We start from the raw sequence: 25733 nt of genomic DNA, 5'->3' as shown, positions 1-25733 counted from the left end.
ACAGGTGTAATGAGTATGTGTGCTACCAGTGTGCCAAGGGAGTGTGTGCATATAATAGCCATGTCCACTGCTGATTGCCAAAGTAGCCCTGGGATGTAAAAGGTTAATCGCCCCTGGCAACCAGCTCCATGTAAGAACTAAGTGGCTCTTCTGCCACTGGGTTATTTTTTTCTGTGCCTATGCTTAGCATTACTTTTCATTACATCAAAAAGTCCCCCACAATTTTGGATGCAGGAAACATTTTGCAGTAGTCTGATGGAGCTCCATCACAATAAATATAGCTTTTTTTCCTGTCGGAATCTTGTGGATTCCTAGTGCATTCAAGAGGATTTATTTACATAAATTAAAAGTAAACTGAGTCAAGAGTTGCTGAGTCAAGGGCTGCTTTCAGAAGATGACAGACACACCAAATCCATCCCATATGGCTACGGCAAAGGGACTTACCATTTCCAATTCCACTGACCACAGTGCCATCAATAAGCCCAGTTGTGACCACATTGTTGGTAGGTGCATTATGAGGGGCCAAACTTGGTAAGAACAGACAGCTGTTAAATAAAGATCAATGAGTTAGGAACAGTACTTCCAGTCAATATCCATCAGGTGTTATCACTTAGTCCATGGCAGGGAACAGAGAGAGTCTTTTAAGCAAGGTAAAGGTAAAGGGACCCCTGACCATTATGTCCAGTCGTGACCGACTCTGGGGTTGCAGCGCTCATTTCGCTTTATTGGCCGAGGGAGCCAGCGTACAGTTTTCGGGTCATGTGGCAGCATGACTAAGCCACTTCTGGCGAACCAGAGCAGCGCACGGAAACACCGTTTACCTTCCCGCCAGAGCGGTACCTATTTATCTTGCACTCTGACGTGCTTTCAAACTGCTAGGTTGGCAGGAGCAGGGACCGAGCAACGGGAGCTCACCCCGTCACGGGAATTTGAACCGCCAACCTTCTGATCGGCAAGTCCTAGGCTCTGTGGTTTAACCCACAGCGCCACCCGCGTCCCTCTCTTTTAAGTAAAGGGGTGTGTAAAAGAGGGAAAATACAGATTGCGCAACACGCTCTTGATCCCTTAGTGATCAAGCCAGCATTAGGAGCATGGCTCCTTTTCTCAAGAGCATGAACGAGTATTCATTTTATGAAGATAATTCCTCGTATAAATACTTCAATAAGTGAATTACAGAATTTAATATTAATGCATACTTTTAAGATATCAACTTTGCAGATTAAGCCTCTTTACAGATTAGAAGAATAAAAAAACTGAGTAAAATAGACAAGTTGCTCAAGAAAGCTAAGGTGTATATTTAATCTACAGTAATCAAATATGCTGAGATTATTCCATGATCACTGAACTGCCTTTCCAAAGCTGCTACTTTAATTATTAATTATATTTCTCCAAGCCTGATTCCATTCCACTTCCTCTGACAAAAAATTTCTAGGGAACGAAGGGATTTTTTTGGGGGGAGAACTGGATGTCGGTGCCACTTCTTTGCTAAGAAAGGGTTTTTTAAACACACACAAAACATCTAACCTACATAACCCACATTTGCTTTGTGGGATCATCTATACTCAAAGAACTCATCATCTGAATTAGGTGCATTATTATATCAGAGGCAGTCTTCCATGGCACAACTAATGGTTTTGAAAATCAAAGAAGTTAATTAGGAACTGCAAACATTATTCTGAAACAAGAAAAGAGTAAGAAAAGAGCCTTTACGAGACCTTACCCAAACCCTTCAAGAGACGTGTCAAATTCAATAAATGCAGGAGTAACTGCTGAGCCATGAAGTCTAATATCATGTGGGGTTGTCATGGAAACCAAACATTTCACCCTCGTCAGGGGTACTGTGCTTCCTTCTGCTGGTTTTAAAAGGCTCTTGCTTATCCTGTAGTGGTTATCTTCATGTAAACTGAACACACAGTCGGTACCCAGGCCTTCCATTGATGTAATCATGCTATCTATAGCAGAAGTTAAAAAACGAAATACTTTTTAAAATAAATAATAATAATAGAAGATCCACATGAGATTAGTATTGTCAGTAAGAGAACCCAAATACAATAAAAGGGACAAAAGTACATTTTGTCTTTTCCTACAAAGTCCCAAAGTATTTTTGCCATTCAACCCACTGTTGATTCACATGACTACCAGTTTACATGGTGCAGCCACCAATGGACTCCAGGTGGTTGCAAACAATGTGTGTCAAAATTAACTGCTTGTGAAACTTCTGTAACAGAAGTTTTATCTACACAAATGCAAGGTTTTCTAAACACAGGTTAATTAACTACAATGTAGCCTACATAAATGAAAGTATTTAAAATTAAATCAACCAAGTCCTAATGAGCTCAACATAGTGAAGCAGTCCTGAGTTCTGCTATGCCAGATTAACTGGGCTGTGACCAACGAAAATAAAATCCTTCCTTTCTTCTTTGCAATTAAAAAAAAGTAGGTCTTAATTGCTGTAATATCAGTAAAACAAATGGAAATTTGGGAGCACCCAGTAGTATATACCATTCACTATTTGAGGCCAGAGGTGTACCCATACGAAATAATAACTATCCTACTTTGCAGTAAATGGAGCCTGCCCTTTAACCTTTGTTAAGAGATCAGGAACAGCTGGAGCAGCAGATCCTTACAGCTCAGCCCCAACCCCCCAACCCCTCTCCCCCGTTAGCATGATTTGCTCCTCTTCATCACTGTTGTGTGACAGAACCGAAAGCATCATCCCTTTTTCTCCTTAAGAACCAGTGTATCTAGCAATGAGTCCATCATTCCATAACAGTAAGGCAGTTGCCTCACACAGCCTGAGCTTTGCATACATCCACAAAATAGTGATTGATTCATCTAACTGGCAGGGAAGAGACATTTGCTCAAATTTACACCTTTATATCCATGGGTGAAAAGCTTTTTCCTTGCGAGAAAAGCCAAGTTTCAAAACCGCCATGCACCTGTGCATGCAGCACCAGATCTTTAATCTGGGAAGAAAAAGCTGTCTTAAAAGCAGGGCTGTACACTTGTTTCAGATCCAGTGTCCTAGCTGGCCACATCTAGGGTCAGAATTGCTGCCAACTGCTAACCATCGTTAGGCTCTATAAGGGAAATCCTCACTCCTTTTCATTACCTACAAGCATTAATTAAATCTCACTTCTTAGCTCTCTGTAACATTGTGGAAGCATGGCCAGGTTTCAGTCTGGCAGTTACTAATGAGTGCCTGAAAACTATTTCAAACATAAAAACACTTACTTCTCAACTCCGGCTCATAACTGAGTGAGCTTGGTTTATGCACTCTGTATCGTTTCAACAGCTTCTTATCCCAGGCTCCACAATTCAGAGGATTTCCCAAACGTAAAAATTCCCTAGAGAAAAATGGAGGGGGAAAATAAGAAAGGCTTCAAAGTCATTTGCATTCCCTTTTATTTGATTAAGTGCAACAGCTGCCACTTGAACATGTACATACATTAAATGTGCTTAATCAAAAACTTTTTAGAAAGTAAACAAAGCAAAATACAGACCAAAAGAACCCTAAATTTTATTTAAATATAAAACAGAACTGTAGAAATCCACACCTACTTCACCAATGTCCATGTGGTCTTAGGCATTATGTCTCAGAGGAGCCAAAATCCTCTTGGCATAATTATGTGGGGTTTTTTCGTATTAGGAAGTAGGTATAGGTGCAGAAACAGACGAAGATACACTACAAGTGCTTGATTTCAAATGCTATCAATTTAGACAAACTAAGACTGCATACACATTACAGCTCAGTTTACCTAACATTTATGAACATATTCCCATATATGCATTTTACAGGGCCTCGTTTGAAATATTAAAAAAGTTTTCAGTGTGTCATAGTTCAACTTTGTAGTGCTTCTTTCAGCTTCTCCCGCTCTCCCTCACCCTAAAGGATAGAACAGTAAAACACGACAGCTGCTTCAGTTCATGAAGCTTCTCCTGTTCACAAATCACCAACTTCATTATCAAGGTGCTTAAAGCAAAACAAGTGTTTGTGAAAGTAACAGTGTATAATACTTTTTTAAAAAAGTGGAGATTGTTCCCATGTCATGTGTGAAGCAGTTTCGAATGCTGACCTATTTAAATATGTTTTGCACTGTGCAAAATAACTCTCTCACTGTCTCGGAGCTATGATAAAGAGCAACAGAGAATGTACTTAAACAGGAAGTTTAATACCAGATTCATTCTTCTCTCTCTTTAAATAATCCTAAGCCCAACCTCCATGTCAATTCAATAAAATACATTAATGTCCATGATCAAACGGCAGCAGCAGCAGCAGGCAGAGAGGACAGAGGGTGAAGAAAGAGCACTGAGGGGTCCCATCCTCTGGACCCCCTAGGACACTCAAAATACCTGCTGTCTGCTGTTTCCAGGAACTATTTTAATTGTGAGACTTTTGTGGGCAAGCTGAGAGCTTGTTTGGACTCTGGGCGAGAACCCAGAGGTTGAGTGGGGTGTGTGTCAGAGGAAAATGAATGGAGATTGATTTGTCTCTATTAGTAACTTTGTATTAATGTAACATTTTTATATGCAGCTGTGTATTTTTGTAATTTCTTGTTTAAGGTGCCTGTTGTTGCTTCGGTTTTTTGTATACCGCTTAGAGATATACCGTATATTTTTAATATTAAGCAGTCTAGAAATCAAATAATCAAATCAAGTTACAGTGGTGCCTCGCAAGACGAAATTAATCCGTTCCGTGAGGCTCTTCGTACAGCGGTTTTTTCGTCTTGCGAAGCAAGCCCATTGACAGCTTAGCGGATTAGCGCTATTAGCGGTTTAGCGGTTTTTAGCAGATCAGCTGATAAGCGGCTTATCAGCGGATCAGCTGTTAAGCGGCTTAGCGGCTTAGGAAAAGGGGAAAAACCCACAGGAACTCGCAAGACATTTCGTCTTGCGAAGCAAGCCCATAGGGAAATTTGTTTTGCGAAGCGCCTCCAAAACGGAAAACCCTTTCGTCTAGCGGGTTTTCCGTCTTGCGAGGCGTTCGTCTTGCGGGGCACCACTGTATGAGAACTTGAATTAAACCCCCTCTTCTACTTACCTCAGCACCATTGGTTCCAACGCCTGAGAGGCCAACCTTTCGAACATCCTCTGGAGTGGGGGGTGCAAAGAGTGGTCCTCATCAGCGAGAGCTGCACTGCATCTCTGCAGAAGTCGTGCATGGAGTCCAGCTTCACACATGACTTGCTGATTTCTTTCGGTGTGCACTAGAGACTGCAAGATGTTGGCCACTGCTAGCTGAAGATCTAGGGCATGCTGCAAATTATGCACAAGCACAAATGAAACAAGGACAAAACAAATCTGTAAGAAAACACTCAAGAAAACTGTGTCACTCGCCATTTCCAGCAAGTGTGTGTGTGTGTGTGTGTGTGTGTGTGTGTGTGTAAAATTTAGGATATTGCACAGTGGTCTGCTGCTCAAAGAAAGAAAAGGTTAAAAAAACCAACAACCTCAGGACAACCACAAACTCTTAAGAGCACTTAAAATAGCCTTTGGGATTCTGGTTGCTAAAGTCAGATCATTTTTATTTGACATTTTACTGATCAAATTTGCCAAGAACAAGAACACCTATGGTAGTGTTTTATAAATGGAAATAATGTCCAACTCACATATTTTCATACTATCAGCTGACAAAAGCATTCTGTCCTATACTTTACTCATGTCCTGTGGAACCTATGCTTAGTGTAGATGCTTGTTATATTTTTTAAACAAACAATTTTGTTAGAAAAGTCAGGTTTCTGCTACTACTGATTCTGGCTTTTTTAAATACAGCTATCAGGGACTAACAAATGATGAGCACCTTTAAATCTCATAAGGCAGAGTTCTCAAGTTGGCATGTATTTTGTAGGTAACGGCTGGAATCCAATTAGCTTCTTTAGGAACTCTCAAATATTTCAAAGTGCCCAGCAGGTCCTCATGTCATGCCATAAACTTTGGAAACACCCTAGCTTCCCATTTCAAAAGTGCTTTGTCTGCTATGTAGTACAGGGAGCTACTGTTCTAGAAGATGAAAAACCCAGAGCTTCTTTGATCAGATGGAACTAGTTGGTTGTGCTGTTCTTTTTGATTCAAGCCAATAACTGTACAGTGTCTAAGATTCAAATTCACTGCTTCCTAGTAAAGCTCAAGAGTTAACTTTAAGATAAAGCAATTAATTAGGTTAAAACAGATCTTAAACTCCCCCAATGTATTCCTTTATAAGCTTTCTTAACGTAACCCTATAGGGCAGTGTTTCCCAACCTTGGGCCTCCAGCTGTTTTTGAACTACAATTCCCATCATCCCTGACCACTGGTCTTGCTAGCTAGGGATGATGGGAGTTGTAGTCCAAAAACAGCTGGAGGCCCAAGGTTGGGAAACACTGCTATAGGGTAAGAAGTATATTTGAAAAGGTTCTCACTTCTGGCTGTGTATTTGACCCAACAGAGACTAAGAGGTCCAACATGGAAAGCATAGCTCCAGGATGGATGATAACAGCATCTGAACTCTGCAGAGACACAGTTCCTTTGTGCAGTTTCAAATCAGTAGGGTTTTTGGGAGGAAATACTGGAGGTGTTGAAGTAGAATGATATGCGTGCCTAAAGATAAGGAGGAAAAATAATAGGGCATTAACACACATGCAACATTAAGCTTTTCTCAAAATACAGCATTTGGATTAAATATGCCAAGGCTTTTCTGGTATTCACTTTCCATAATATGTGCTCCAGGTGGTATCTTCTTTTCAGATGTGGCACATGCATAGATGTTGCTTGCTGGCTCTTCCTAGAATACCAGCTTAATGGAAAATTACACCAGTAGCATTTGAGGATATAGAGATAAAGCCTGCAGGCATTATGGCAAAAACCAGATAGCAAACAAGAAGAACCACAAATTAGGTTTTTCAGCCACATGACTCTGAGATATTTTGCAGCCCAGATGAACTGTAAACTTAACTGGTAATTTCTCATGCACCGAAACAGGTTTAGGCCTAAGGAGGTGAAATTTCCAAGAAAACATTGGGTCAAGTGGCCAATCTGGATTGAAACATAAACTTGCATCTGTTAAAGAGTCCCCATATGTCTTTCTAATTACAGGAGATGTGTGCCTTTCTTCATAACTACAGTGGCAAGACGAAATTAATTCGTTCCGCAAGTTTTTTCTTCTTGCGAGTCTTTCGTCTTGCGAAGCACGGTTTCCCATAGGAATGCATTGAAAATCAATTAATGCGTTCCTATGGAGACCGCTTGCCCGGCTGGCGGTGCGGAGAAGGGCTTTTCTCCCCACCGCAAGCCTTCAGGACAGGTACGGGAACAGAGGGGAAGGCGCGCAGCGCTTCTCCTGTGTTCCCGGGGCTTGCGGTGGGAGGAGGGTTTTTCCGCCCCACCGCCAACATTCAGAACAGCCTTCCGAATGTTGGCGGTGGGGCGGAGAGACCTCCTCCCGCCGCCAGCCTTCGGAGCAGCCTTCCGAAGGCTGGCGGTGGGGCGGAGAGACCTCCTCCTGCCGCCAGCCTTCGGAGCAGCCTTCCGAAGACTGGCGGCGGGAGGAGGTCTCTCCGCCCCACCGCCAGCCTTCGGACAGGTACGGGAACAGAGGGGAAGGCGCGCAGTGCTTCTCATCTGTTCCCGGGGCTTGCGGTGGGAGGAGGGTTTTTCCTCCCCACCGCCAACATTCAGAACAGCATTCTGAATGTTGGCAGTGGGAAGGAAAACCCTCCTCCCACCGCAAGTCTTCAGGACAGCCATCCGAAGGCTGGCGCGGGGAGAAGGTCTCTCCGCCCCACCGCCAGCCTTCGGAGGAGGTCCGAGGACAGTGGGGAAGACGCGCTGCGCTTCCCCGCTGTCCCGGAGATTTCCCTATGGGTTTTCGTCTTGCGAAGGAAGCCCATAGGGAAATTCGTCTTGCGAAGCACCTCAAAAAACGGAAAACCCTTTCGTCTAGCGGGTTTTTCGTCTTGCGAGGCGTTCGTCTTGCGGGGCACCACTGTAGTTAGTTCAAGTCTGCTTTAAAATACTCTCTCAGAAAAGCCCCATAACCCTGCCTCCTCAAAAGTTGCTCTGGAATCGACCATTTATGAAAGGATTTAGTGCATACTTGTCCCCTCCTACATCATCTCTCCACACACCACTTCTCATTTGAGCATGAACAGCTCTTGGCAGGGTTACTTGCACACCCTTTCTCTGTCATCAAGACTGTGACGTTTGCTCAGTCTTGGGGAGAATTACAAATCAGCACACAGCACTTTGAATGGAATTGCAAAGCACGGCAGATAATGATACTCTGGTAATAACCAAAGAGGCTTAATACAAGCACAGGGTGTGCAGCACACATACATTTTTTTTAGTTGTTACTTTTGTGGATCACAACTTTCTCCAATAAACAAGAAAATGTCTTTCCTAAGGGGGGGGGTGAGTTCTGACAAAACAGCAGAAGCCAGCCCAGCCAAAAGGGACTCAGAACACTTGGCAACTGTAATTACCAATGGATAAGAGCTTTGTGCACTGAAAGAAGAGTTTTTAAAGACCCCAAGAGGATTCTGCAACGGTTTCATACAAGTCTTAACTAAATATTCTTCACGGATGATTTTGTTGCCTCAACTGTGCTTTTAAATATTGCTGGTAATGTTTTGTTTTGCAGTAGTCATCAATAATTTATTGGAATTAATAAATACCACAGTAACATGAATGAAGAAAAACAACAACCACCACCCCACCCCCAAGGAACAGTATATATAATCTGTTTCCAAACAGATTAATATATATATTCCAATATATAATCTGTTTCCAAACACAAACCCATGCAGCTCCCCAGGAAGAGATTTTTAATAACCTCTTATTTCATTTGAAATATTTCCCCATGATCTATTAGATACATGCCTGCAATTTTTTAAAAAAATGTTTACTCCAGCTGTCTATAAATCTTTATGTAATATCTTAGGCGAGGATGATCTTACCGGCAAATAACAAATCAAGCCTGGCTTGGGCAAGGGCCATGTGAGCAAGGAATGGAAAATCCTACAAACCATTCATACGTTCAGTACGTAAGTAACATTCCTGATCTACTAAGTGTGACCAGAATGGAAGAATACTGTGGAATCATGCACTCGCCCACTCCCACCATCTCCCATGTGAATTTCCTCTCCCTTCCACCACTTAGTGTAACCATGAAGCAGTCTCACATCCCCCATCAGCACTAAGCATGCTGAATCCTATCCATGTTCAAATCAGGAAGGGAAAGAAAAGTGTGCACACAGGAAAAAGGATGAGGCCCAACAACACAGCTCTCTCCCAACCGGCTAACCACTGTGAGGAGACGGGAAATGGTTTATCTGCAAGGGGTGAGCTATCAAATCCACAGGAAAGGATTCTATGGAAAGTTCGGAGAAGTTTCATTTGTTCAAGCTGTTGCTCAAAACACTGCACAGCACAGAAAAGACCTTTCCATATGCCCAATATAATTTATATGTTACAGCCAGAATCATTGCCAATAAAGTATGGTGCTGCATTAAAACAAGTCTTTCACAAGTATGGAAGTATGCCATCACATGCCATCCTTTCATTCATAGTTCTTTGTTTCCAAGCCAATGGAAAAACCCATGCCACAAAGTTTCACAACCATCACAGAATCATAGAAGGGCCATCTAGTGCAACCCCCTGCAATGCATAAATCTGAAGTAAAGCATGCAAGACAGATGATGAACTGTATTGCTGAAACGTTCAAGTCTACAAAAACATATTGTTGATGGGATATATTGCAATATCATCCAAGGGAATTATTACAGAGCAGATTGAGCCCCTACACAGCAACACACACTGAACACAAACAATGTAGAAGGGGGGGGGGGAAGCACAACAGCAGAAATTGATAAAACTTTCTGAAGACATTCAAGCATGTTTTAACTACTCTCAACACAAAGAAAATCACAAGAATCTAGAAGCTAAATGTTTGCTTCAATTGATTGAAAGTCAGAGTAATCCTACGGAAGGGGGAATGAATTATGCCACTTCCAAAACCTAACAGGCGTCGAGACTGAAGGTACATTCTTTCACCTTTGGTGGACGTGCCCAAGGATTAAGGCTTTCTGGGAGATGATTTATAATGAAATGAAAAAGGTATTTAAATATACCTTCCTGAAGAAACCAGAGGCCTTTCTCCTAGGCATGGTCGGCCAATTGGTGCCAAAGAAGGACAGAACTTTCTTTATGTATGCAACAGCAGCAGCAAGAATACTCATCGCAAAGTATTGGAAGACACAAGATCTACCCACCCTGGAAGAATGGCAGATGAAAGTAATGGACTATATGGAACTGGCGGAAATGACTGGCAGAATCCGAGACCAGGGAGAAGAGTTGGTGGAAGAAGATTGGAAGAAATTTAAAGACTATTTACAGAAACACTGTAAAATTATTGAATGTTAAAATGATGTTGGAATGAAATGAAGCGGTTTTAGCAATAAGGTAAAATAGGAATATGTAAAAATGGATTGATATTAGTTGAAAATTCGAAGTTATAATATGTGAAGATAAAGAACTAAGAGTAAATAAAGAGGGTATGGATTTGCTGAACTAACTACTAACTGGAATACAAAAAAGGGAGGTGCGAGGAAGTCATGAAAATAAGTAAATGAATGGTAAGATAACAGAAAGAGGGATTTATTTTTAATTGTTTTTATTTTTATTTTATTTTTTGTTTTTCTCTTTTCTGGCTGTTGTATTTTTTTGTATTTTCTTTTTATTATCTTTGTAACTTAAATATTATTTTAAAAAAACAAAAAACAAAACCTAACCTAACAGGCGTCAACACAGGAAGCGAGGGTTCAAGATTTCCCAGAAGCCCCTTCCAGTCAGCAGAACTTCCAAGTTAGGATTATACTACAAATGCATTATATAATAAGGTAATCAAAAAAAGAACACAATGAGGGGAATTCATTCAAGGACTAGGGAAGCAGGAAGGAACAGTGTGTCAAGAGTGTAGTAAAAGATCGAGAGAGCAAGAGGGAAATTATATCCTGGGAAATGCCAGGTTTACAAAGGACTTTAAAATCAGCATAGAACTCCCTGTGCACTGGTTGACTCTGTAGCTTAGATCAATCATTTAGAAAAAAATTATATCTAACTGCTTTTTGCTGCTATTTAAAAAGAAAACTCAAGGCAGTATACATTTTTAAAATCAGTAACTCAAAAATATACTGAAAGTTTTTAAATGCTCCACCACATCAAATGCTCCTTAGAAGTACCAAAAAAGAAAACACCCTAGCACATCAAGAAAAAAGTTCTGGCCCTAGCTGCTCCCCACTGTGCTTAGTTTTCTACTTACAGCGAATTTCGTTATCAGAACAGAATTCAACATTTTAATGCCCCAGGCTGAAGTTCAAACTGGTATAGTCCATTCTACCACCACGAACGTAATTCTACAGCACATAGACCATGCCTTAAAAGCTGCCCTGTATGCTGTCTCAGGGCAACAAATTCACTCAAAATGTGAACCTTGACTTCCTTGATTTCCTTTATTCTGCACCAAGTACAATGGTACCTCGGGTTAAGTACTTAATTCGTTTCGGAGGTCCGTTCTTAGTGTTCTTAACTGTTCTTAACTTGAAGCACCACTTTAGCGAATGGGGTCTCCTGCTGCTGCCGCGCCGCTGGACCCCCGATTTCTGTTCTTATTCTGAAGCAAAGTTCTTAACCTGAAGCACTATTTCTGGGTTAGCGGAGCCTGTAACCTGAAGTGTATGTAACCCGAGGTACCACTGTATTTGCCAAAATATTTCAAAATGGGGCTTCATTACATGTGAATTTACTAACTTGCCAGCCAATTAACAATTCTTGGAAGAACAGAGAAGCACAGTAACAGACATCACTCTGAGGAAGTTAATGAAACACAGAGAGCACAGGTGTGAAGGCGGTAGAAAGCGCAACTTCTCTTTAAAAGGATCAGTACCTTTTCCTCGACAAAGCTGGTGTGCCCCAAGGAGAGGGGAGAGAAGTCTCATTTGTCAGGCAAGGAGGGATCTGTTCAGCACGACTACAGACAAAACAAACGTGGAGGGGATAGAGAGGTTAGAAAAGAAAACAAGAGGCTAGAAGCTTTGTTAGTTTTACAGTTTCACCAGTAGAAATACATACTGCAGAATTAGCCAGAGCAAAGGACGAAGAGCACATGAAGTAAAAACTAAGACATACAAAACAGATAGGTTTTTTTTTTTTTAAAAAAGGAATATTTTCCTTTTCATTTGTTTATTTATATTTTGAGTTATCTGCTTCTAAACAGCCTAATATCTTGAAACAAACTGATGCAGATCAGGGACTGATAACAGAAGACCAAGTTTGAATACATACTGATAACCAGATATGATCAAAATTTCATCAGGACTAACATAATATCCCAAGCAAGTCTGCAAAAATTAATGAGTTTTAAGAACAAAGGGGATGAAGGGAAGACAGATAATGAGGAATGGGAAAGACAAAATGGATTAGAAATACTTATGTAACAACAAAGCTAACCCAGATTTCTTAAATTCCAGTATTAACCAGTATCAGACAGAGTACCCCCCAATTCTATCCACTAGAAATTTGAAATTACTATTTTACTGAGCAATTAAAGATCATGCCAGTAATACTTTATAAAAACATTAAAATCAATTGGCAATATTTAACAAAGAGAAACCCAGAGTACAGCTAATTTTAAGGCTGAATTTCAAAACTGCATGAAGTTTTGAAGTCACAAAATGTGTTTGCAATTAAATAAAATAAGGAATAATGGGTGAAGGATGTTCCATGCCTGTGCCCCTCTCCATCAAAAGCAACAGAGCTATTAGTGTTACATACTACACAAGAAGCATCAAGGCTCAGGAAGTTACCAGCCTAACCTATCACTGGTCAACAACAAATTTGTTGCCTGCATTTTTCCCAAGACAGAAGTAGTAAACAAACTCAGCAAAAGGAAATGGGTCTATGTTATGGAGTGTTAACTTTAAATATACTGATTATATAATCCTAGTACTAGCCACTATATATCAAAAGCAACAATCCCAGAGACCCAATGCCACTGAATATTTTAAGATACAAATAAGGTATTAACTCTTTTAAAATTCATTGGATTCAAAGTATCATTTAAAATCATACATATTTTTTTAATGTCCCTATTTTATTTGAGCCTGTATTAAAATGGGCTCTGTTTTGATTTGCCTTATACAACAGAATGAAGAACCAACTACTGCCCTTAAACAAAATACCTTAAAATAAACCTACAACTTTTCTTAGGAGGCTCAAAACTTACTAACAAACAAAGGGGAAACTGTTCTAACAAAACAGCTATCTGAAGTTTAAGGCCAGGGAATGGTGCTATCTTTTTTTTAATGGTTAGGTAACTATACAGATTACTTTACGATACCAAAGTTGATAGAACGCCTGTTGCCACAGAGGAGACAGAATTTTGGCAGAAGCAACTTCTGCTCAGTTTGCCAAAATCCTCTCTTCTGTAAACTAATGGAAGTACAGCAGCCCTATCTACTTTTGCTTGCAAAGAGGACAGGTAGTTAACAGTCATTATTGCCAAAAGTTAGAACTTCTGTCCTACCCCAACCCCTTCTATGAATCATAATTTCCACATGCACAACCTCAAAGTAGGGATGCACCAGCAATAAATCATTGTCTACAAGACAGGCACTTAAAAATGGCTGCCAATTCTCAATCTCAGAAGAAAATAACAGCGTACAACCCCCTTAGGGAACGTCAGATATAAATGAGTGATGCGTTTCCCAGACATAACTGTGTTTCCGACTCCACCCCAAACCTCGCCAATCATACCTGTCGAAAGAGTCTGTAGCTACTTTGTAGAGGTAAATAAAGAGTTTGCTGCAATGCCTTAACGTGGGTGACACCGAATCCATGGCTATGAGGTCATCTTCCAACAGTCTTTGAAAGGGCTGAGTGTTTGAGGGGAAGATGTTAAAAGGGCTTATTTTCCTGGAGTCTGAGAAGCAGCCAAGTAACCTCACAGCATCGGCCAACTTTTCGTACTGGATCTCTGTTCTGAAGAAGTGTGAATTGGCTGGCTCATAGCGCATTGCTGCAGTCAAGGTACAGAGCACAGTGTGGAGCAGCTCAAACACTTGGTTCTGGTTCACTTTCTCCCAGCCATTCTTAGGTGGAGAGCACAAGGATCTTTCCATGGCAACAAGTAAAGATGTGACATACACAAATCCACCAACTTTTCTGAAAACCGTTCTCGTGCGATGACTCTCTTTCAGCACGGACAGCAGGGCCTACACGGATATTTAAACAAGACAGAACAAACAGGATGTCACGGAGGTCAATTGTTCTAAACACTGCAGTGACAAAGGCTTCCGAGATTAATTTGAAGCATATGCACACAGAAAAGTTTTTAAATTTCCCCAAACAGTGAGTAAAAGTCAGAGACAAAGAGCTTTTTGAGTGATGAACTTGTAGACCAGCTTCAAGATTCAACAGAAATATGAATTTCTCTCTCTCTCTCTCTCCCTCCCCCTCTCTCTCTCTCACACACACAAAACCTCTACAATGAATGCAAAAACCAGGCTGTAGGAATCTTTTTATTTTAATAACAAATGTGAAAAAGTAAAACAGTTGCAGTTCTGTGAACCATCCCAAAGTTGTGGACTGAAAGAAAATGCAATATGAAAGCTGTGCAGAATTGCAACAACGGTGGAAAATGGCTGCAAGTCAGTTCTGCTGACTGTCAGAATTTTAATTGGGGAATCACTTAAGCAAAAAAAGATGTTGGCTAAGTGAATTCTCGAAGGTTCATAAATGTGAATTATCTTTTACAGAGAAGTTGAAAGAAGTGGGTTTCTTATTTATTTGAGAATTATTATTTTTCCCTCAAATAACTTTTCAGTATTTATTTTCATTTTCATTTGTGTTGCCTGAGTACATGAATAAGATCAGTTCAATTTATCTGCCCCCACAAAAAAGAAAGTTTGAGATCAATGCTGTGAAGTGAGATATAATTGCATCTGAAACAGTAATTTAACAAGAAGTGTTAAAACATCCATACATTTTTCATTAATGTACTTACCCTTAATATGTCAGTCTTCAACTGTAATTCTGTAGGTGGAGCAGAGTGCATTAATCCCAAGAGAGTCCCCATGTCATCGTCGCCACTTGGTGATAACACCAACTGCTGGATTATCATCAGTGCATGTTGCCTGCATTGTGGATATTTTACTATGTTATGTACACACCTCGCTCCACCAAACTCCCTGAAAATGCCTACAATGAAAACAAAGACAGTGGAATAGGTATGATGCCACCAGGTAGATCTAGGCAGCACTTTCTAATGAACCACACTGGCACAAATGCTTGCAATTTCTGGGATCTCGGAGATGACTGAAAACATTTAAAACTGGATATAAAGGGTCTTACGTAGCTTGCCACTCAAGCGGGTAAGCACTAAATAGCTGTAATACAAGCAAACATAAAATAGCATCTGCATGTTCTTGGTAATTCTGCAACTTCATTCAGGCTTGAGATATTCTACAGTGCAAATATTTATTATTTGTTTAATACATTTATACAGTACATTCTATATCCTCTTAAATCCAATATGCGCCTTGGCAGCTTACAAAAGTTAAAACCATGCAAAAATTAAACCGTCAGAAACCTAAAAATAACCTAACAACATATAAAAGCAAAAACAACAATCACAGCTTAAAATAATCAAGGTGCTCAAGGTGCCTGGTGCCTTGAAGTTATGGGCTGGTATCAGGCAAATATCCTCAAGGAGGACATTCCACAAATGGTGTGCTGCCACCAAAAAAAGACTTCTCTTATTAAAAGGCAATTTTCTTGTAGCAGATGGTAGCTGAAAGCAGGGAATCTGCCAATGATCTCACTATGCAGGTAGGTACGGGTGATGGTATTCCCTTATGTGCTTGGTCCCAATCCATTTAGGGCTTTGAATTTGAACTCTAACTGAATAATCAGTCCGGGAAGTCTCTTTAAAAAACTCCCAAACTGGGAAGATGTGATCAGAGTAAGCAGCACCAGTTAAAAATCCAGAAGCCAACAGATACTGACAGACCAGTTTCAACTACATGCCCCTGTCCTACCAGACTCTATTTCAGCTTCATTCCAAAGTTCTACCCCAGCCTTTGACAATCTGGTGGCATCCTATGTTTTTGACTACAACTCCCATTAGCCCCAGCAAAGATGGCCATTTTATTCCAGTGACGTGTCCAGTTTTGCCCTATCTCTTCTTGCCCTTGTGCAAGCACTTGGCCGCACCTTAGAAGATAGTATTTCAAAACTAGAACTGAATGAGCTCAGGTGAGCTCATGCACACTCTCAAAACACATCCATGAAAGGGGAAAGGAGAAATGTTGAAGCAATTACAGTGGTACCTCCCATCTACGAACAGTCCTCCTAATGAACTCTTGGGCCAACAAACTCCGCAAAACCGGAAGTAGGTGTTCTGGCCAGCGAACTTTGCCCCGGAAAATGAATGGAAGCCAAACAGGGGAAGGGTGCCGGCGGCAGGAGGCTCCATTAGGAAAAGCACGCCTCGGGTTAAGGATGTTTCGGCTTAAGAATGGACACCCGGAATGAATTAAGTTTGTAGATGGAGATACCACTGTATTTCAGGCGTGGAAGAAGATCATGTTCCGTGATAAGGTCATGTTTTGTCAGGGAACAGAAGCTGCTAGACTGCAGTAACATGCCAGTAAACATATTCCCCCTATTGTCAAGACCAGGCTAATATAAACCTACCCCACACTAAGAAGCAACCATTTATAAGAAGAGGCTATTGATTTAACTTTTGATAGATTGTGGTTATCAGAAGACGCAGGTGAAAGTAATAATTTATCACTAAATATGTTTTATTCAAATAAATGCATCTTAAAACTACAAATTTAAATATCTGAAAGGCACCATTCTAGAATAATCTTATCCTCTGCTAAGGGAAATTCAAGCAAATCTGGCCAAGCAAATTAAACCAATTCAGTATTCTATTAATGTATCCTCCTTCCAAGAAGGTCAAAAAAACCTGCTTGACACAGCATTTCCACATCTAAACAGATTACATAACTCTATATTGGTCTTTATGATTTAAGTGCATTTCAAGGGCAGCTATCAGCCTTAAGAGACATAGGTTCATTCCTTGTAATAGCCATTTGCCAAATACCTGCATTTGTGTTCGATCCTTGAAGCAGTACTGTCAAGGTCTCCATAACCAGCAAAGCAAGCTGCTTTTGGTCTTCAAATGAACTGTTGTTTCTTGAGTCCCCTAGAAAACAATTTCGAAAAGCTACAATGAAAGAAAATGCAGTGTATATATGCCCATGCTATTACCAAACTTCTCATTAATTCAGAGTATCGCTCCTATATTATATGTGCTGGCTGGTGTACAACGATCACTTTAAAAAAAATGCTTAATCATGGTACAGCAGAAGAAGCCTGCCTATACTTTGCATCCAGTGTGAAGTATTAGGATACAACTCAGAGACAAGTCTATAGTGCATCGATATGTCACTCAGTGCATTTTAGTTTCAAAACTAAGTGAGAGTTTAAAAGGTTCTAGCAGGTTGTTTTACTCTTGTAAGCAATACCAATGTCTCGTGAGATTCTGCAGAAAACCAAATGCCTCTTTTGGGGAGAATTCGAAAGGTGGTTTTGGAGGAGGGCTGATGGTTTGAGGAATAAGAGAAATCTGAACTTACATAGGTTTTATGGGCAATAGCATATCTTTTTGCAAAGTAAAGCAAGACAGGTAAGCATTTCCAACAGCATAAAAAGAAGTGATAAAAAAAGAACAAGATAAAAGCAGGATTTGAAAGAAACCTTGGTCAGGGGTGGGGGAGGAAGAGAAGATAATTACCTTGATCATTCAGAACCTGTGTAGGCTCTTTCAGAAGAGCTGCATACTTATGTAAAAGGTTCACCATCACCTCCAGGAGTCCCACCTCCCTGAAGACGTCCTTAAAGATGTAGTCATGCCGTGTGAACTTAAGTAGTGTCTTCATTGCAATGATGCTACATGGGTAAGAGGTGCTGGATTTTAAGAGGATGCTGACGCTGATCAGTTCTTTGCAAGGTATGTAATTCAAGCTAAACACAACAAACTCAAGCATCTCAAAGTATTTGGCCTGTACTTCTGGAAGCTTGGAAATTTTCTCTGCAAACTGGGACAAGGTGTGCTGGGATTCCAAGATGAAATAGTTGGCATTGTCGGCAATGTAGATATTTAAGATGGCATCAAGGATAATTTGTGCAAGGTAGCTGGTTTTTGCCTTCAGGAAAGCATTCTGTAGGACAGAAAAGGCTTGGATATTCCTCACGTTGTGACCTACAACAGGAAGAAGGGAAACTTTACAGATCTTTACATAAAGATTATTATTCAAGCATACAGTTCGTCACACATTATTCTCTAATGCAAATAACTGCATGTGAACAGAGCCTGCAGATGAAAATGGGGTAGTAGTGGAGGCTCCTCTTTTACAAGAATAGCCACAGCATTCCCAGAGGGGGGAGTGGGCAGGAGGCAGCCCCCAGGATGATTAGGATGTGTTGGAGGACTCTAGTGGCAAAGAATGGTGGGAAAGAACATAATATATTGCTCTTACATAGTATGGTATCCTATGTAGGCTAGGAATAGACAGATCCAATCAATACCATCATCATTGTATTGTATTTTACAATGCTAAGCAATATAAAATAGTAATTGAATATCGGTTTATGGGTTGCCTCAAGAAGCAAAGGTGAGCTTGTGGTAAAGTAGAGGGTCAAGTTGCTCACACTATATTATGGACCGGAGGTCTGAGAAAGTTTCTGAGCCTTCCTAATTCTACACTGTTAAGAATCTGAGATCACCATCAATTCCAGATCAAGCCACTGCAAGCAAATCCAGGACTCTTAAATGTCAGATTAAATTTTGCATGTAAGGGACATTTTAAAAAGAAGAGAAAGCTCACCTTTGCCTGCAGGTTGTGGGACGGCAAATCCAGGCAACAGAAAAGGTGCCCCCGTAGTAACACCAGTTGGCTTTAATTCATTGACACCATATGTTGTTAATGAGGTTATCAAATTCACCAAGTCCTTCAGAGCATCCTTAGATTCTGCTTCTTTTGCTTGTTCTAACCTGCAGGGATGAAATTCACACTCATCTCAAAACAAGGCCACTCATCAGTTCAAATCAAAATTTGGGGAAATTTTTTAATAAAAAAATCACATCCAATTTCATGTGTTCAAGTTCTCCATAAAACTTGGTTCTTACTTAAAATATCAACCTACAATAGCCAACACTACACCACATCAAAAGATTAATTACTAGACTAGCAAGACTCAAACCAAAACCCTAAAATAAAGTGTAGTTTCAATTTGTGACATACCCCTCCTTGCACTGTAACTTATAAGAAGCTACTGAATTGGTGGCATTCAATTTTTAAGCTCCAAAAATGATATGTGAACACAGATCTTGCTAGGATGAAAATTTGAAGCAATAAAATAAATTTGCAAACCTGTTTTGCATACCTGAGTAAGAGATCAAAGAGGAAGTTGTATCCTTGCCATATCCTAAAATCATCTAAGAGTGTTTGGGAGACATCACTGGAATCTTTGAGGAAGCAAGAAAGGCCAGCAAACATCTCAACTATTTCTAAGGGAGAAAGGTCATCCGATTGTTGCATGTTTTGAACACATGTTGACAGGCATTCTTTTTCTGTAAAGACAATAAAACCCCCAGCATTTTACATATTACACAAAAATTACCAAGCATAATAATAATAATAATAATAATAATAATAATAATAATTTATTATTTGTACCCCGCCCATCTGGCTGGGTTTCCCCAGCCACTCTGGGCGGCTTCCATAGAAACCAAAAATACACTAAAATCACAGATTAAAAACTTCCCTGATGTCTTCTGAATGTCAGGTAATTGTTGATCGCTTTGACATCTGAAGGCGCGTGCCACTACCGAGAAGGCCCTCTGCCTGGTTCCCTGTAGCTTTGCTTCTCGCAATGAGGGAACCGCCAGAAGGCCCTCGGCGCTAGACCTCAGTGTACGGGCAGAATGATGGGGGTGGAGATGCTCCTTCAGGTATACTGGGCCGAGGCCGTTTAGGGCTTTAAAGGTCAGCACCAACACTTTGAATTGTGCTCGGAAACGTACTGGGAGCCAATGTAGGTCTTTTAAGACCGGTGTTATGTGGTCTCAGCGGCCGCTCCCAGTCACCAGTCTAGCTGCCGCGTTGTGGATTAGTTGTAGTTTCCGGGTCACCTTCAAAGGTAGCCCCACGTAGAGCGCATTGCAGTAGTCCAAGCGGGAGATAACTAGAGCATGCACCACTCTGGCGAGGCAGTCCGCAGGCAGATAGGGTCTCAGCCTGCGCACCAGATGGAGCTGGTAAACAACTGCCCTGGACACAGATTTGACCTGTGCCTCCATGGACAGCTGTGAGTCCAAAATGACTCCCAGGCTGCACACCTGGTCCTTCAGGGGCACAGTTACCCCATTCAGGACCAGGGAATCCTCCACACCTGCCCGCCTCCTGTCCCCCAAGAACAGTACTTCTGTCTTGTCAGGATTCAACCTCAATCTGTTAGCCGCCATCCATGAGTGTTCTCATACAACATGATTATCGACTAGTTTGTATCAATCCATTTTCAAGAATGATCTTATGTACTGAACTAAGAGCTTTTCACACATTGCAAGAAAATGAACTAAGAGCTATTTCACACATTGCAAGAAAATAAAAAGAGATGGTTGGGACACCTATATTATACATGTCTAGGAAATGTACAAAATGGGAACTTTGACATCTGCACATGTTCTACATACATTTGCAAAGCTCACACTATACTAGAGCAGATGTGCAATTTCCCCTTTCACCATGTTACACAGAACTACAAATCACATCCACTTCTTGCCATTTGTCAGGATGTGCAAAATAACCCACAAATAAGAACCTCAATCGTATCTCTTAAGAAAGCACATTTTCTTCACTATGCATCTTTTGAGTGTCTGACTATATCTTGCAAAATGTGAAAACTGGCAGGGCAAGATAAAATGATATTATATTATATTATATAATAATATAATATTGTTATGTTATGTTATGTTATGTTATGTTATGTTATGGGACCCCCGACCATTAGGTCCAGTTGTGGACAACTCTGGGGTTGCAGTGCTCATCTTGCTTTATTGGCTGAGGGAGCCGGCGTACAGCTTCCGGGTCATGTGGCCAGCATGACTATGCCGCTTCTGGTGAACCAGAGCAGCGCATGGAAACGCCGTTTACCTTCCCGCCGGACCGGTACCTATTTATCTACTTGCACTTTGATGTGCTTCTGAACTGCTAGGTTGGAAGGAGCAGGGACTGAGCAACGGGATTCAAACCACCGACCTTCTGATCGGCAAGCCCTAGGCTCTGTGGTTTAGACCACAGTGCCACCCACGGCCCATATCATATTATATTATATTTATTACTACACATATATCCATGTTACAGCAGAACTAAATTACAATTCCTGGACTTTATTTTAAGCATGAGTGGATGTATATAAGCAGAACTCTGTATGGTATACCAACTACAAAACTGTAATGGCAAAAGGCAGTGGCATAATTCCCTTCAATCTGTTACAAATGTTCCACGGAAGAGACAGGAAGCAGTAAAACAGAAGCAACTACCCAGAGCTGTCTCTGCAAGAATCTAATGCTCTATTACACGTAGATAAGGAACAGGAACTACTCTTGGGAGCTTTCAACATCAGTGGAAGTGGCAAGCCCACAATCATTCATGTAAGAAACAACTGTGCATTTTGCTAGCCAACACTGAGGTACAAAAAATAGGTTCTTCTTCCTACAATCCCTTTTACGTCATCGGTACTACCAGTTTAAACCAAATTCAGTCTCCCCAGCATGTACACAATATGCAGTTGTTCAATGTGCTCTGCTGGTTTACTGAAAGCACATCATCTATTTCTGTCACCTTGTTCAAGCAACAGAAATAGGAGGGTTTATGAAACATCTGGTGGGATGGCAATAAATGCCAGGCATGTCACAAAAGGGACAGCAGATTCGATGACCCTGATTCAGAGTTAGGCCCGTCCTATAATATTTCCAGTCATGTCCCCACTGTTTTCAGGATAGGCACCACCACCTCAGTTACGTCCACATGAGTTAACACACCAATATTCCCATTTCACAAATGGGAATTTAAAATTAGGGATTAAGACCAGATCGTGGTCACCCAGACAGAGAGAGAGAATCCAGCGATGATAGAAATTATTACATGACTATATTGAGAGAGAAACAAAATCACAATACAACACCAAGATATACCAACCGTGAATGTATTTCACTACATTGACACTAAGGCCATGACGTGATATGGTCATTAGGACTTCGCCTGCACTCTTTCTCCAAGGCAGGTTATAGGGAGGGCACCATGAGGTTATTGCACTGAATAGAAGCTGAAGATCATCCTTTTGAGCAAGTTCTTCCGCCGGGGACACAAAACTGCAGAGTTTCACCAAGATCTGAAACAAAAGGCCATTATAGGAAGCTCATATAATTGCTACCGTAAGTATTCTGTTTATTGTAATTTTCATGTAAGCTGTGGAGAAAGTAGGCAGATTTAAGCAACTCCTTGGAATCAGTTCAGTGCAACTATATTAATTTTCCAAATGCCACCGTGCACTTATGGAAGTTTCTCTCATCAGTAACCAGCTTTATTTTTAAAAAATAAAAATAAAATCGAGGGAGGGGGTTGCAACAAAGAAAAACATGTAGACACAAAAAAAAGGTAGGTAACAGAGAAAAAGTAATATAGAATAGAAGGATAATATAACACCTTGATTTGGCCTAGGAATTGTAGAGTGTATAAGCGTCAGTGTAAAAGAATTCAGTGTAAGAACATTTCTTCCCAATCCATCCTTTAGGAGTTGAAACAGAATTTGAAATGTAGTATTGTGGTTACAACTCATTTACCTGCACAAACACTTTCTGCAATAGCGTTCTACGTTCTGCTAGAGGCAGCTCATTCTGGGCTCCTCCAGCCACCTCAGGCACATGTGGAAGGTCAAAAAACAGATAGAGACATTTCACAAGCGTGGAAGGCACTGACATAGTCGTCATGCAGTCCACTGTTTTCTGAGGGCAGAAAAAGAAGGGAGACAAAATGTTAGCGTAGCATTCTTAGCACAGTGCAGTTTGTTCTGAATTCCACCTACTCTGTTAGAAATTATTCAGCTATACAGCTTCTAGAACCTTTATGTGGAAGTCATAGAATACCATTCTTGAAGCAAGTTACTCTGAAAATTTTCAGAAGAAAAAAGCATTCTCATTATGAGAAAAGGAAAGCTTTTAGCAACATCGATAAACTGTGCACACACAGAGGAACAAGCTGAGCAGCCCCATCCCATTTCCCAAGTTGAAAAAGAGCTTCAACCCAGGAAAGAGTACCAATGGGAGAAGCTTAGTGCACTTCTAACTAGCTGGAGAATACACACAGAGCATCATTTCCCCCCTCAATGGAGCATCTGGTACCTGTTTCATTCATCATATTTTAGGTTTTTTCTTCCCTTAGAGGAGAGTACTACAGAAGGCAATGGGAATGGGATTATCTAGACTGAAATAGGGGCCCACTTGAGGTATGCTATGCTCACCCTGCTTCTGCTGGTTGTAATTTGAGTAGGAGAAATCACACAGTAGAGCACTCTTGTCCTGAATGCTCACCCCCATCTCATCTTGAGATGGGGTATACAAGAGATGGTATACAAAGTCCGTCAAAACCTAGTGCACAAAGTCTGCCCTATTATCTTAAAAATTGCAAAGAACCCAACAAGCCCCTGCACCATTGCGTTAGAAATTGCACACAATATTAACGAGCTTCTCCCAGTTTGACGTTAAGATCTGCACACCTCCTGGGTATGTAACATTGAGGTAATATTTTGAGTCGTACTTGTCCTCTCCCACCATAGCCAGATTCTACACCTAGAAGCTTCCCTTTCTTCTTTGTACCTACAAGGTAAAATGCATGATCTCATCATATCTCATCTACGCTACTAAAGCCTCCTCTTTGCTGTCTTTTAGCCTACCATCTCAGGCTAAAATCATTAATGCCTTTGCCAAAATAATCCTCCCCCTCAAATAATAATAAACACTATGATCATGTATAGATTATATTCATTAATCACTGGCCATTTCCCACAATGTGTTCTGTTGCCTAGTCTGTTGAAAAACTCCCAACACCAGCACTAGCTTTCTCTGTCACATGGTACTCTCTGAAGCTCAGTGAATATCATTCCACCTTTGCTGCCTACGCCAGCTTTCACCTTCCATGCATGATGACACTCTAGCCCCAAGCTTTGGAGTTCTGACATGCTCTATAGAGTATGCAGTTTCATGTGTGCAATATTTTCACATATATACATATTTCCTAAAATGAATGGTGTGGCCTAAAGCTATGTGCCCATAAGAAACAACAGAGGATTCTAGATCAGACCATAACCTTTTAACCTCCAACCTACAGAGACGCCTAACAGGACTTTACAAGGTATTTCTTCTTCTTGTTATCACTGGATGTCTTCGCTCACAACTGCTAGAAAAATGGCAAACAATATACATCTCTTGTGTTTCAAAATCCTCATTTGCTAAATACAAATACCTCTAAGAGTATTTATAGGTACACGCTACACAGTACCAGATTCTGTTCATGCATAACTAACCTGTCCAGATGAAGCTAACAAGTTAATTGTAGTAAGCAACATCCAACCTCTACTGGCTTCTTCACTCTGATTGATCTCCAGAAACTGGACTATGGCACGACTTGCAGCCTCTGGAGTTAATTGAAAACAACAACAGAAGATAAGCAAACACAATATTAAAACCAGTTTCTACTCATACAATATTAAAGCCAGTTTCTACTTATACTATATATAGGCAAATTGTTCCTTCTCATGTTCCAGCTGCTTAAAAACTCCCATCTTGAATCCAGTTTTGCTATGAAGTGCATAATCAGCATGAAGACAATCAAGACTCACTTTCCTTTCATGTCTAATTACACGCTTGTCCCATTCATGCTTTGATGAAGGCAGGTGAGAATCATTCACTATCTTCAGTGACAGCCAAGAGTCAATCATCTCTCAAAGAATGTTGTTATGTGAATATTCAACTTCTGATTGGACAAAGATAAACTAGGTGCTATGGCATGAATTTACCTGTAGACTTGTTAGAGGCTCTCCGCCGAATTTCAGTCACCATCAATCGTGACACTTGTGTTGTAAACTGAAGGAGATCTGAGAATTTTTCTATCATTGTACTAGGGGGTGCATTTCCAAATACCTGCAGATAAGAAAATACTATGAACACCACAGAATTTATGGCAGGATTCAACGAAAGTGATCTGTCAGTGGAAGCCCTGCAGAAGGACTTCTACAAGTGCAACGGAGCTTCTCGCCACCTCTTGCACCTCTCAAAACTGGCTTAAGGGGTGTTGTGAGAATCCCTGGAACGGCAAGGGAGGAGAGGGGGCACCATTGCATCAATATGCTGGTAGAATGATAATCTTAGTACAGTCTCCCCTAGAAAATAATTTTTTGCAGACATACAAGTCCAGTCACCTCTTTAAATTGGAGCATTAGATGTTTAGAGTGCAAAGTCATTGAACGAACTTTGATTGTTGAATACCCTCCCCTCAGAGATGCAGTTGGGCTTCTCCCTCGTATACAATTCGACACTGGGTCTCAAGAAACACCTTCTTGCCACAGACCTTTAG

The 25733-nt window shown here is 40.8% G+C and overlaps 1 protein-coding gene across 5 annotated transcripts in view; it reads right to left on the bottom strand.

The window, feature by feature from the left end:
- Positions 1-25733, bottom strand: part of WDFY3 (WD repeat and FYVE domain containing 3) — a 139504-nt gene that overhangs the window by 69940 nt on the left and 43831 nt on the right. For 4 of the 5 annotated variants that reach the window (XM_081876576.1, XM_081876573.1, XM_081876575.1 and 1 more), the window contains exons 3-18: positions 25177-25300; positions 24685-24794; positions 22946-23107; positions 22302-22494; positions 19486-19672; positions 18927-19093; positions 17834-18301; positions 17141-17242; positions 15035-15228; positions 13786-14243; positions 11918-12001; positions 6399-6576; positions 5042-5256; positions 3235-3347; positions 1721-1952; positions 445-545 (exon numbers count right to left, since the gene is read on the bottom strand). In XM_081876576.1, the coding sequence (XP_081732702.1) occupies positions 445-545; positions 1721-1952; positions 3235-3347; positions 5042-5256; positions 6399-6576; positions 11918-12001; positions 13786-14243; positions 15035-15228; positions 17141-17242; positions 17834-18301; positions 18927-19093; positions 19486-19672; positions 22302-22494; positions 22946-23107; positions 24685-24794; positions 25177-25300 (3088 nt within the window). The remainder of the gene's footprint in view (positions 1-444; positions 546-1720; positions 1953-3234; positions 3348-5041; positions 5257-6398; positions 6577-11917; positions 12002-13785; positions 14244-15034; positions 15229-17140; positions 17243-17833; positions 18302-18926; positions 19094-19485; positions 19673-22301; positions 22495-22945; positions 23108-24684; positions 24795-25176; positions 25301-25733) is intronic. The other variant, XM_081876577.1, reaches the window with a different exon arrangement.

This window comes from Podarcis erhardii (assembly GCF_964252035.2).
Source record: "Podarcis erhardii genome assembly, chromosome: 9".
Taxonomy (NCBI): Eukaryota; Metazoa; Chordata; class Lepidosauria; order Squamata; family Lacertidae; genus Podarcis; species Podarcis erhardii.
This window is presented reverse-complemented; position numbering and strand designations above follow the sequence as displayed.